Source organism: Eublepharis macularius, chromosome 2, assembly GCF_028583425.1.
Source record: "Eublepharis macularius isolate TG4126 chromosome 2, MPM_Emac_v1.0, whole genome shotgun sequence".
Lineage (NCBI taxonomy): Eukaryota > Metazoa > Chordata > Lepidosauria > Squamata > Eublepharidae > Eublepharis > Eublepharis macularius.
This window is the reverse complement of record NC_072791.1, coordinates 141,427,493-141,441,433: the sequence shown is the minus strand read 5'-3', so window position 1 is coordinate 141,441,433 and position 13,941 is coordinate 141,427,493. Positions and strand designations below refer to the sequence as shown.

General features: G+C 42.3%; 1 protein-coding gene across 5 annotated transcripts in view; it reads right to left on the bottom strand.

Moving 5' to 3' along the window:
• PPP6R3 (protein phosphatase 6 regulatory subunit 3) overlaps window positions 1–13,941 on the bottom strand; it is a 180,290-nt gene that overhangs the window by 22,575 nt on the left and 143,774 nt on the right. For all 5 annotated transcript variants that reach the window (XM_054972443.1, XM_054972444.1, XM_054972442.1 and 2 more), the window contains exon 19: window positions 1,288–1,406. In XM_054972443.1, coding sequence (XP_054828418.1) covers window positions 1,288–1,406 — 119 coding nt within the window. The remainder of the gene's footprint in view (window positions 1–1,287; window positions 1,407–13,941) is intronic.

Below are 13,941 nucleotides of genomic sequence, written 5' to 3'. Positions count from 1 at the left end.
AGCCTGAATATTTTCCCTATGATGTTCAATGGCATGGCTATATGATCAGAAACCTCTGAATCAGAAATCTCAGGTATCACTTAAATAGTCACTGCTTTAGCCTTACATTCTTGCTTGTATGTAGGATTTCCTGTTCCATTTATATCCAAGATAATGACTATGCTATTGCTTATGGCAGCGGTCCCCAACATGGAGCCTGTAGGCCAACATCTTTCCTGGTGCCCACTAATTGTTTTTAGAAAGTGGGTGAGGCTGGGCTAGGCTTTTGCCCGGCAGAGCTTCTAACTGGCCACTGGCGATCTGATTGGCAGAGAAGATTTTTAAAAAACTGCTTTCAGCAGCAGCTGCCACCACAGCACAAGGATCTTCACTATGACTGATTGATTTATTTAATTTACATTCCACCCTACCCACAAGTGGGCTCAGGGTGGATACAACAAAGTTAAAACTACAATAAAATCATGAGTACAAACAATTCAGTAAAACATCACTCAAAATGGCAGCAACGCTTTATTGATTTCCACTAATACACCCCACAGAGTGGAAGAGGTAACCAGGTAAGCCGATAAATTGGTGGGAATCAGAGTAGGGGGTTGCATTATCCACCCACCCAACAACAGGAGGCCAGCCAGGAGGTTCATCCCTGCCCCAGCATCAGCCACATGCCTAGCAGAACATCTGTGTCTTGCAGGCTCAACGAAAGGATAATAAATCATGCTGGGCCTGGGTCTCAACACACAGAGAGTTCCACCAGCCAGGCACCAGGACAGAGAAGGCCCTTGGTCTAGTGACTAAATGTAAGCTTTGTGTATGCAAGAAATTATTTTTTAAAAATATGTTCATTGTAAAAAGTATCCTGTTAAGCAGAGCTTCTGCTTGAAATACTGAACATATACTATTAAGAGTTATGCATATCCTCACTCCCTGATATTTTGTGGCTAGCTCTGCCTCCTGCAGCAGCGATTTTGTGGCTGTGCCCACCACCCTGCATCAGAACACCAAAAGTGACAGTGAGCTCAAAATGGATGGAGACCCCTGGCTTACAGAGTCACTTAATCCCCAAATAGCCAAACAAATGCAAGTCCAAAGTATCCCACTTTTACTTCAATCTACTTAATTTCAGATTACCCACTGATTTGGTGAACAAGGTATAGGCCCTTATATCATCAGTGACATTGATAAAAATCTTAATGAAAAAGCGAAGTGCCTTCTCACTTCTGGTGACAATGGCACACTGTATGGATCCAGTATTTTACAGGTGAGAAGCAATGCTATAAAATTACCTACGTTCATTTAAATCTACTTCCATCTTGTCTTCAGTATTCGTGCTTGAGTCAAACAAGTCTTGCTTTGCTCCATCCTCTTCTTCAGAATCTGTACTTTCTTCACTGTCTGTACTGCCTGAACTTTTTTTTATTTTTGAAACAGAGAAACAGACATAAAGGACTATTACTTTCACTAAACGAAATTCTCTCCTTTTTAAAGGATCAACACATAGCCACAGGGAGGCAGAAAAATAAGAGAAGTCTGATGGACCTTGAGTAAATGAAAGATTAACTTCATTTTCACACAATCAAATGGTAGGTAGCAATAGACTAGAAAAGTTTATTCTTTTACTTTCATTAGTTGCAAAACTCTGACTTTTAATGCCATTCTACAGTATCCAGTATGTGAGATCTTTAAGGCTTTTACAAATTTCATTTAACTTTAGAAATTGCTGTCTTATTTCCTCATAGCAACCACTTTCAAAATGAAAGTGGAAAGAGAGTACAGAGCCAGAGACCAGAAGATCTTGCAAATTGCAAGGAAGCACAGGGCAAAAGTCTTCAAATAGTCACTCAGTGCCTGGCTGGAAATTGGTTATAGGCAAGCAAATTGTAAAGATTCACTTGAAGATGATCATGACCCTGTTATATAGTGAAACTGAAGTCAACTACAGCTACCTGGTTCAGTTTCCCTTGGTCACGCCTGGATTTGCTGGTATGCCGGGAATCCTAACCCGTGAAATATTCAAAAAACCCTTATACTATTCCCAACTAAAAAGAAATCTGAAATATTTAAAATATTTGTATACCACTTTATCCAAATCCAATGCTGAGTGATTCTCAACAGTCTAATAGAAACTACAGAAAGCATAACGAGCATTTTTTTAAAGAGGCAGTGTTAAAAACGAAAGAAAAGCATCTGAACACTTAATTTGTGTGCGCTGTTAAGTTGCAACCAATGTATGGCAATCCCAGCAAGGAGCTTTCAAAGCAAGATGTGATTTGCCACTGCCTTCTTCTGCAGTGCAACCCAACACCAGGCTTCCTTTGTGGTCACCCATCCAAGTACTGACTGTGCTTAGCTTCTGAGAGCTGATAAGATTGGGCTATACCATGCCACTCCACAAACCAAAAAAACAGAGTTGCACTTACCCATAACTGTTGTTCATTGAGGTCTTCTGTGCAGGCACATATGGGACTGCACACGCGCAGACCTGCCAACTGGAGGATTTTTCAGCTTTTTTCTCCTCTAGAGGGGGTGCTTTCCTCCCAGAGTGTGATTTCCCACTAAAAAAGCCCATGCTCTGGGTGGAGCACGCCCTCTGTCCCTCAGTTTCTCCTTTGCTGTCACACTCACCAAGGTAAGGTTATACAGTGAGGTAGGAGAGAGGGTATGTGTGCCTGCACAGAAGGCCTCAATGAACAAGAGTTACAGGTACGTGCAACTCTGTTTTCATTGTCAGTCTACCTGTGCAGTCCCACATGGGAGTTTAGCAAGCCACCTACCAGGAGGAGGGTTGACTCTTCAAAGGAACAATGCCTGCAAAACTGCTTGGTCCACTGTTGCTTCTTTCCTGTTGAACACACCCAGGGCATAGCGCTTCACAGAGGTTTCAGCGGATGCTCATGTTGCTGCTTTGCAGATCTCACGTAATGGAACAAGAACAGCTGCCAATGTCGTCTGAGATCTGATGGCACGTGTGTGGATCTCCAATGGACAAGGTAGGCCACCGTGTTCATAACGTAATTTGATGGCCTGTACCACCCCATCTTGCAATGGTTTATGAAGATGCTCTCTTCCCTTTCTTGGATCCTGCATAGCAAGTAAACAGCTGAGTACCTAAATTGTGTTGTACAATTTAAATAGAACAAAAGAGTCCTTCTTACATCCAGCTCTTTCCACCTTCAATGTAGGTAACGGGAAGAACACCAGTAAAACTATCTCTTGTGTCATGTGGAATTTGGAAACCACCTTAGGAAGGAACTCAAGACTTGGTCTGAGAATTGCTTTCTCTGAATGTATTTTAAAGAATGGCTGGTCCATCTTCAGAACTGCTAGCTCACTCACTCTCCTGGTTGATGTAATCATCACTAAAAATGCTACTTTGTAAGACAACATCCTCAAGGGATATTTAGCTAACTGTTCGAATGGTTTCTTCATCAATTTAGCTAGAACCAACTGCAGTAACCATTGTGGCACTATTTGAATGACTGGTAGGAACATGTTACCCAATCCCTTCAGGAATAGTTTAGACATGTAATGTGAAGGCTGATATAGCTGCCATGTGGACTTTTACAGAGGAGTTGAATAAACCTTTTTCAAACCCACAAGGTATTCTAACACTGAAGCCAGGGCACAGGTATAAGGATTAATTCCTTCACCTCCCACTCATTTCTCAAAACTAGACCACTTTCTAGTATAAGATCATCTTGTGTTAAGCTTCCTAGCATTGAGTATGACTTCTGCCACCTCGTCAGGCAGGTTATCTATTGACGAATTAAACACGATGCTAAGTCCAGTCTGGGAATATCATGGTACTGGACTCCCTTGTAAGACAGGAGATCTGGAACACTGGGTAACAGAAGGCATTGCCCCACGGCCATCCATAGCAGTTGTTGAAACCATAGTTGCCATGGTCAGAAAGGTGCTTTTACAATACGTGTGTTCTGTTCTGCTTGCATCTTCCCCACCACATGCAATATCATTGGAATAGGTAGGAATGCATAAAAACAGTGTCCTAACCACTTCATCTGAAAAGCATCCCCTAGAGAAGCTGTGTCCTGCCCCCCCTCTATAGCAGAACATGGGTGTTTTGCTGTTTTCCATCACAGCGAATGGGTTTATGTCTGGGAATCCCCACAGTTGGAAGATCAGCTATATGTCCTGATCCAGGATTGACCATTTGTGAGTAGCAGAACCCAATTTGCTTAGTTGTTGGAGATTCCTGGAATGTGGACAATCTGAAGGGTAACTTTGCATTGTGCTGCTTATTCCCATATAGAAAGGGCCTCCATGCAAGGCATCCTGGATGCAGTACCTCGTTTGTTGACACAGAACATGGCATTAAAATTGTATGAGTAACTGCACATTTTTGTTTTCTATTACATCCACAAAAGAGGTAAGCGCATAAAGAATCGCCCTTAGTTCCGAAGCATTGATATGCAACTTCCTCTCTTCCCTCAGCCGTAAACCATGGACTTCAAGGTGCTGGCAATGTAAACCACAACCTTCTAAGAAGGCATCTAAAGAGCCAAGACCTCTAAAGAGCTAAGAGTTGGAAAACCACCATTTCAGAGGCTTTATGATAAATCTAGGCATGGAGTACTTTTTTGCTTGGGAATGTCGTCCTTGGTTATGGACTGAAAGAAGCTACAGTTGTAGGTGTCTTATATGCATTCTTGCTAATGGTGTGACTGCTGTAGTTGCTGCCATCAGGCCTAACAGTGTCTGGATTCTTAATGCTGACTGAAATCTTTGTCAGGAAGAAATGTACCATAATCTTCCTAGCCCTCTCCAGGGGTAAGATGGCTTTATTTTGATCAGTGTTTAAAACAGCCCCTATGAATTGTATCCTTTTAGCTCGGTACAGGTGAGACTTGTTTAAGTTAATAATCAGACCCAAGCGTTGACCTGTCTTGACTGTTAAACTAATGTGAATCTGAAGGGCCTCTCTCAAATGTGCAGTGCTTAACCAATAGTCTAAGTAAGGATAAATGGAACGCCCTTGAGTTCTAAGAAATGCCACCACAACTGCCACACATTTAGTGAATACTGTGGGAGCTGTTGCCAAACCAAATGGCTAGACTTGATATTTATAAATCGTATCCCACAAGTAAAATCTCAAACATTTCCAGCAATCCTCATAAACTGAGATATGAAAATATGCATCCTTTAGATCAAGGACCACAAACCAAGAATTGGGGGCAGTAACTGTAGAAGGATGGGAAGGGTTACCATCCTGAACTTGCATGCCTTGATAGATTTATTTAAATCTCTCACGTCTAAAATGAGTCTATATCCTTCATCTTTTTTTTCCATTAGGAAAAATCTCGAGTAGAATCCTAGTCTGGATTCTGATTGTGGAACCTCCTGCACTGCTCCTTTATCCATTAGTGCTAACAACTCCAATGCCAGCTGTGGTGGTGAGTGCACTACCTTACTAGGAAAACTCAGAGACAGGAAACTCTCATTTTATAAAACAGAGTTGCACTTACCTGTAACTTCTGTTCATCTAGGTCTTCAGGCAGGAACACAGTGGGACTGTGCTTATGCAGGCCAGCCATCCAGAGCAGGATTTACAAGCTTTTAGGCTCTTCGGGGGGGCGGCCTCCCCTGCGGACCTTTCCTAGCCAGTTTTTCCTGCTGAAACAGACACACGGTGTTGAGGCTGCCCCCTTTCTCCCTCAGTTCTCCTGTGCCACCACAAGCCTCTATTAAATTGATCTTCAGAGAGCTCACAGTGGGGACCGGAGGGAGGGAATGTGTTCCTGCACAAAGACCTAGATGAACGTAAGTTATAGGTAAGCGCAACTCTGTTTTCATCTACGGTCTTACGTGCAGTCCCACACTGGGAGACTTGCAAGCTACTTACCAAGAAGGTGGGGTGATGCTCTCAGGAGAATAGTGACTGTAGAACCGCTTGTCCCACTGCAGTCTCCCTTCGTGAGTTGACATCTACTGCATAGTGCTTGACAAACGTTTCTTCTGAGGACCATGTGGCTGCTTTACAGATGTCTCCTAATGGCACTCCACGTAGAAAGGCTGCTGACATTGCCTGTCCTCTTGTCAAATGTTCCCTTAGATTAAATGGGCAAAGGACCTTTGCCGCTTTGTAACTGAGTCTAATTGCTAACACTACCTATCTAGAAATGTATTGTCGAAGGCTTTCACGGCCGGAGAACGATGGTTGTTGTGGATTTTCCAGGCTGTATAGCCATGGTCTTGTCATTGTAGTTCCTGACGTTTCGCCAGCAGCTGTGGCTGGCATCTTCAGAGGTGTAGCACCAAAAGACAGAGATCTCTCAGTGTCACAGGTTCTATCTAGAAATGGTTTGTGCTGAAGCTGCTTTACCTTTGTTTTGTCCTGAATGACAGACAAAAAAGGCTTGACTTTTATGAAATGTTTTTGTTCTATCTATGTAAAATGAAATAGCTCTCTTAACATCCAATGATGAAGTGTCTGTTCTTTTGTAGATGTAGGGTTAGGAAAGAACACTGGTAAAGATAAGCACTGAGCCACACAGAATCTGGAAACTACTTGCGATTCGGTTTCGTTTTCCCGGCCATGTCGGACGCTCCTCTCCGCAGGTCCGGGAGGAAACGTCCGAGCAGCCTGACCGGGCGGTTGACCTGCGAGGGTTAACCCCCAGGACTCCCAGTGAGGGAGGCAGGGTCCGGAGCGCTTCGGAAAGAACCCCATGAAAGCAATGCAGGGGGTAAATTGCCCGTTTGCTCCAACGGAGGCCGGCAGACTTGCGCAGCACATCGCGTGCTGCCGGGCCATGGAGAACGGCAATAAGCAGATTTAAGGTGAAAACCTGTAAGGAAGCGAATCCCTTCTGATTTCCAAGCGTATGCGAAGGATTGGTGGGAGTTGAAGCTAAGAAGGCACGGATTTCTTCCCCTTCACAGAGTTTCGGAACTTAGCTGGCGCCCCCCTCCCAGATGGCGACGAAAAAGCAGAGCCCTGCGATGAGTAAATCGGTGATGGTGATGTTACAGGGGAAGGGGGAAACCCTGGAAGAGATGGTCAGACGAGCGGTCTTTGAAGCTATGCAGCCCTTTGTAGCGAAGCTAAATGAAATGGGGCAAAAGGTTGATTCAGTGGAAAGCGAAGTGAAAACCATTAAAGAAACAGCGTCTGGAGCAGAGCAGTCTGCACGCGAAAACGTAGTACTCATGAAAGCAACAAGTAAAGAAGTGAAGCTCTTGGAGAATCAAATAATAGGATTACAAGTGGACCGTGCCCAAACGGTACTGCGTCTCCAGAATGTAAAAGAGGAGCAAAGTGAAAATCTAAAAGATTTGGTGTCGGAACTTTTGGCGTCATTCGCAAAGGCAACTAAAGAAGAGTTAAAAAGCGCTATTTTGGAAGTCCGTCGGACATCTTCAAAATATGCAATGAAGCGTCAGCTGCCTCGCGAGATTATTATTGACTTTTCATCTAAGAAGACTCGGGACACCATCTTGTATAATTCGTATAATGTGGACTTGGACAATTTGGGCAATAAGGTTAAGATATTGGAGGATGTTCCATTTTTGGCTCGTAAAAGGAGATTTAAGTATAAAAGACTTGCAGCTTTCCTGAGGAAATGTGATGTAAAATACAAATGGTTGTTTCCGGAAGGCATCTGGTTCAGATACAAGGATCAAACCTACAAGATAATATCGGAAGTACAGCTGAGAGACTTTTTGTCTAACCATCAGGAGTTTCAGCAAGAAGAAAGTCCGAAGTCTGAAGGGGAGAGTGGGGGGGAGGAGGGAACGAGCGCAGCTATTGTAGCTGCGCAGAGAGAACTGAGACCGAGATGCGGGGGGGGGGGAGAAGACCTGATCCTGAATGTAGTCTGTATTTTATAAGATCTACCAATCTGATAGCATGTTAGAAAGTTAACTTTAAAGAAAAATTGCAGCATGAAGGGAATACAAGACATGTAGACGTAGTGTGCGTTTTCTGTTTATATGTTGCTCTTCCCTTTTCCCCAGTCCCCTTTTTTCCCTTTATATTTCTGTAGTTTTTTGTAGTTTTTATGTTAGAAATTAAAAATAAAAGAATCTGGAAACGACCTTAGGTAGAAACTGAAAGCTAGTATGCATTACTATCTTGTCTGGGAATATCTGCAGAAAAGGTGGGTCCATCCTCAACGCTTGTAGATCACTAATCCTTCTAGCTGAGGTAACTGCCAATAAAAAGGCTACTTTAGCTGAAAGTAGTGCTAAACTACATGTTGCTAACGACTCAAAGGGTTTAAGCATGACACTGGATAGCACTAGTGACAAGGACCGCTGAGGTACCATTTGTGTCCTTGGGGGATACAAATTATATAACCCCCTGAGAAAGTTTAGAAAATGTGAAAAGACTGTCTTACTATCTACATTGGCATGAAAGGCAGATATTGCCGCCAAGTGAACTTTAATAGATGAAGAAGCTAAACCTGCATTAAGCAGAGACACTAAATAATAAAAAAATGTCACTTAATGGACAGGTCTCAGGAGATATTCCCTTCGGTTCAGCCCATGCAACAAATTTGTTCCATTTTAGTGCATAAGAATTACTAGCAGAGGGTTTGGGAGCATTCAGAATGATATTCGCTACCTCTTCAGAAAACTGGGAATTCAGTGTCTTATGAACCACTCTGTTAAGTGTAGCCTGTTCAGGTCGTGGTGCCATGTTTGATCAAAGTAAAGCAAATTCGGAATTACTGGGAAGTGTAAATCATTCCCCTTGGCCATGCTCTTGAGTGTATGAAACCAGGGTTGATGTGACCAGAAAGGGGCTATTGGGATGCAGGTGGTCTGATCTGTTATGAATTTGCAGATTGTCCTCTGTATTAGTGGAATTGGAGGAAAGGCATAAAAGAGGCCTCCTGACCACTTTATTTGAAAAGCGTCCCCTTTCAAGTTCTTGCCCACCCACCCCTCTGGAGCAGAACTGTGGGGCCTTCATATTCTCTGGGGTCGCAAAGAAATTGGTGTCCAGACACCCCCACTTCTGGAATATCTGTTGAGCATATTTGTTCGATAGCACCCACTCGTAATGGGAACTATCTAATCTGCTTAAGTAGTCCACTTTTGTATTTTGGGAACCTGCAATATGGAGTGCAGAAAGCAAAATATTTCGAGAAATAGCCCAGTCCCATAATCTGATGGCTTCTCGTCATAGTTTTGATGACACAGTTCCTCCCTTCTTGTTTATATAAAAAACAGTTGTCATATTGTCTGACAGAACCTGAACTCTTTTTCCAGCCAGCATATCTGCAAATGAGTTAAGTAATAGACCGCTCTTAGCTCTAGAAAATTAATATGATGTTCTTTCTCCCTTACTGACCGTGCCCCATTGACAGTTGAATCCTCACAATGACCTCCCCAACCCTCTAATGAGGCGTCTGTAGTAATGGTGACATCATGAGATGCTAACCCAAATGGTGTCCCCTTTTTTAGATTAGCAGGGTCATTCCACCACGTCAGGGAACACAATATTTTTGTTAGAATCAAAAATTTGGATGAGGTGACCGTGTCTGAGAATCAAACTTCTGAATGAACCAAAGCTGTAGAGGTCTCATTCTCAAATGTGCTAGGAGTACTAATGTAGTAGTGGAGGCCAAAAGGCCCAACAGGATCTGAATAGCTCCTGCATCTCTAGAATGCCTGTACTAAATTTATTATCCTATCACTGATCGGGAGGCAAATATGCCCTATTGGATAAAGCATCCAACCGTGCCCCAATGAATTTAACAACTCTATTCAGCTGTAGATTAGATTTTTTCTCATTGATTATTAGTTCCAGATTGGCACACATCTTAAGTATTAGCTGTATGTGTGAATGTAATTCTTCTGATGATTGAGCAGCAATCAACCAGTCATCCAAACAAGGATAAACAGCACATACTAACCTCCTCAGGTGGGCCACTACAACTGCTATGTACTTAGTGAAAACCCTAGGAGCTGTTGTTAAACCAAAGGGTAGTGGTGTGTATTGGAAATTTTCACCTTGAAAGTTAAAGCATAAATATCTTCTTTGTTCATGATAAACTGCAATATGAAAATATGTATCCTGTAAATCTAATACAGCAAACCAAGAGTTCGCTGGAGTCATATTGATTACCCATAGCAATGTGACCATTCTAAATTTGAACAAGTGCAAATAATCATTTAGACCCCGCACGTCCAGTATGGGCCTCTTTCCTCCATCCTTCTTGTCTACTAAGAAGAAATGTGAACAAAATCCAAAAGGATTATCTGATGAAGGCACTTTGTAGAGCTCCTTTATCCAATAAGGACTCAATCGCCTGTTGCACTTCAGGCAACACATTTACAGGAGCTTGTTCAGGTAAATAAGTAGGAGGCAAGGTGTTAAATTCCAACCTATAACCTTCTTTAATGATTGACAAAACCCACACATCGTTAGAGATAGCATGCCAGGTCTCAAAAAATTGCGCTAATCTGTCTCCAAACAACTTTGAGGTCGCATATGGACTCTCTGCTAGTCATAACTGATCGCTCCGCCCCTGGGGTGGATCCTTTTGGGCTTGAGTTTGATGACTTGTCTTCGCTTTTCCCATTGACCACCTTCAGGACTAGTTTTGATTTGGGTACTGTGCTCTGTATGGATACTGGTTCCTATAGGATTGGAATCGATAGGAACGGTATTCCCTCTTGGGTTGGTAGCCTCTCCTGTCTGGGCTTCAGTAGAATGATAAAAGCCCTGATGACTGAGAAATTATACCATAGGACTTCGCAGTCTGCCGGTCTTTCTTTTTCTCCAATATTCATCTGTTGCCTTGTGAGAACAGGGCGTTCCCTTCGAACGGCATGTCTTCTATTTTATTCATGGTCTCAATTGGTAGCACAGTGGCGCGTAGCCACGCATATCTTCGCAGAGCAACTGCAGTATTCAGTCCTTTGGCAGCAGTGTCTAAAATATGTCTGCTGGTGCTAATCTGTTGCTTGGATAGGACAATGGCCTCATCACGAATGAGTTTAGCCAGGGCTTTCTTCTCTTCAGGCAAATTGTCAACATACATAGTCATCTTGTCCCATAGGAAAATTTGGTAGCCAAGAAGTTTGCCATTTTGATTGTAAGGGCCAAGCCTGAGTAACATTTTCTGCCCACAATGTCCAATTTTCTTCCCTCCTTATCTGCCGGCGTAGAGAAGCTGCCCTGTCTCTGCCTTGCTTGAAGCTCCTCTACTATCATGGATGATGCAGGAGGGTGCGTGAACAAATAAGGACATTTATGCTTCTTGATCTTATAGAGAGCCTCAACCTTCTTTGTCGTGGCTGGAACAGAAGCCGGCTTCTGATGTAGATCAGGTGAAAACCTGGTAATATTTGCAAGAATTCACGCTGTGGCTTTTCCCCAGGCAAACAAAGCAGAGTGAATGCCCATATGTCGTCATTATTGATGCACACTGGCTGCATTTTTAAAATACAGCTTTATCAGCCATGAGCAAATTTAATGATTCTGCTTACTCTTTCCTTCTGTCTCTCTCTGCAGGTGAAAATCAGCGACATGAAGACAAACCGTACAAATACTGGAGAAGCTCCTACCAATGATCCTGACTGGACATTGGCAAAGAAGGGACAGAGGGTCAGGGGGTGCACTCTGCTCAGTGTGGGCATTTTTGGTGGGAAATGGTTGTGTGCAGGTGCTCTGGAAGGAGAGGTCTCCACTAGAGGAGAAAAAAGCTGAAAAATCCTCCAGTTGCAGGCCTGTGTGTATGTAATAATAATGATATTTGATTTATATACCACCCTTCAGGACAACTTAATGCCCACTCAGAGTGGTTTACAAAGTATGTTATTATTATCCCTACAACAAAACACCTTGTGAGGTGGGTGGGGCTGAGAGAGCTCCTAGAAGCTATGACTGACCCAAGATCAGCCAGCTGGCTTCAAGTGGAGCCATGTAGTCCCATGCTGATCTGCACAGGAAGACTGACAATGAACACTTAATTTATGCCAGCCTAAAAGGGTATAAACTTCTCTATCTATCTAGTACTTCTCATATAGCTATTGCCTTAAGCAGAAATTAAAATGGGAAGAACCTTACTTAATGTCATTTCTCAGGTGTTTAATTATTGCCCCTATATATTTTTCCACAGAAAGAATAACAGAACCATTTGTATCTGATAATAACCATGTCACCTGTGCTCTCATATTAGGTACTTCCATTTTTGAAGTAGAGGTATGATTAAGCTATCTCTCAACTCACTGAATATGGGACACTCTACAATCATATGTTTAATGGTTTCAGTTTTATCATATGGGCACCTGCACATTCTGTTAGTATATGGTATTTTCTTGTATCTACCTTCCAAAACCACCGAGGGAAGAGTATTCATTCTTGCCAGAGTAAAAGCTCTTCTGAGCTTTGGTACTGTCAAATGATAAAAATACTTAAGCAGTTGCATTGGGAGGGCAATACCTAAGTAAAGAGTTGAACATACCCTCCGTGCCCTAACAGACATACTAGTAATGTCCAACTTCCTGACATGCATTTTTATTTGCCTAATTGTATCTTTGGTCTCTGTAGTCATATTGTTTGTTATTCTCATATTGTTTGTTATTCCTAACCATTTCATTTTCTTTCCCAATAGTTGATCTCATTGACTATTATATTTATCTGCCTGAATGAGTCCAAGTAGAGTGGACCCTCTCTTGAATTTCAAAATCTTTACTTGAAAAAGAAATGTTTTCCTCCATGCCTTAGCTTCCATTGGTATTTCGTCCAATTCAGTTCTCAGAGCTATTCCCAAAACACATCTGGGAATAGTTAATAAGCATCAGAAAAAATCATACTAGATGTAATTCATTCTCTCAGAAGCGGCCTGAATCAAGACTTCTGCACCATACAAAAATTGATTTAGAACCATGGCATTATATACCTTTAAGGCTGAGGGGACAAATTTGCCTCCTGCTATATAAAAATATTTTACAATTGTCCTCCCTACTCTTAAAGCAGTATTTCTCGCCAAATCCAAATGTGTTTTCCATGCAAGGGATGCTTCAAAATGGATTCCCAGGTATTTAAACTGGTTAACCTGTTCCATAGATTGGCCTGCTACATACCATCTGAAGATTTTCCACCCTTTTCCTTTTACTAAATATCATGACTTTGGAATTCACTACATTAATAGATAAGCCTTCATGGTGACAGTAATACTCAAAGTTTTTAATCAATCTGTGAAGTCCCACAACTGATCTGGACATTATCACTGCATCATCAATATATAAAAGAATTGGAATTTCACACTTGGCTACATGCAAGGACACACACATATGGAAGATGGCAAGCATTCCTCAGGAGACAGGATGTAGGATCATTTATATATAAGTTAAACAGCAGGGGCGCAAGAATACATCCTTGCTTAACGCCTTTATCTAAGGTAAATGGCTCAGATAGCTGTCCAGAATTTCCACATCTAACCTGGGCAGCAGGATAGCTGTATAGTTGTTGTATTAGGTAAAGGAGATGCAGTTCAATGCCATACTTCTTCAGCTTTCCCCATAAGTGGGGTCTGGAGATTGTGTCAAATCCTGATTTAAGATCTATGAAGGCAGTTGCCAGTATGCCTTCTCCAGAGCTTGTATATTTGTCTACCAAGTACTGGAGTGTGTGGCAATGATCAACAGTAGTTGCTCCTTTCCTAAAACCAGTCTGTTCATTCCCCAGAATATTATTTCCTTCAACCCAGGATCTAAGCTTTTCAAAGAGCACTGCAGCATAAAATTTTTCTATGGTGGATAACAATCTTACTGGACGATAATTTGCCAGGTCCATTGAATCCACCTTTTTATAGATTGGGACAATTATTGCACTGCGACAGACTTCGGGCATATTTCCTGTCTTATTTATATCAGCAAAAACTGAAGCCAAAACCTGTGCACACCAATTTGGGTCAATTTTAAACAATTCCGCTAGTATTAGGTCAGGGCTAGGTGCTTTTCCTTTTT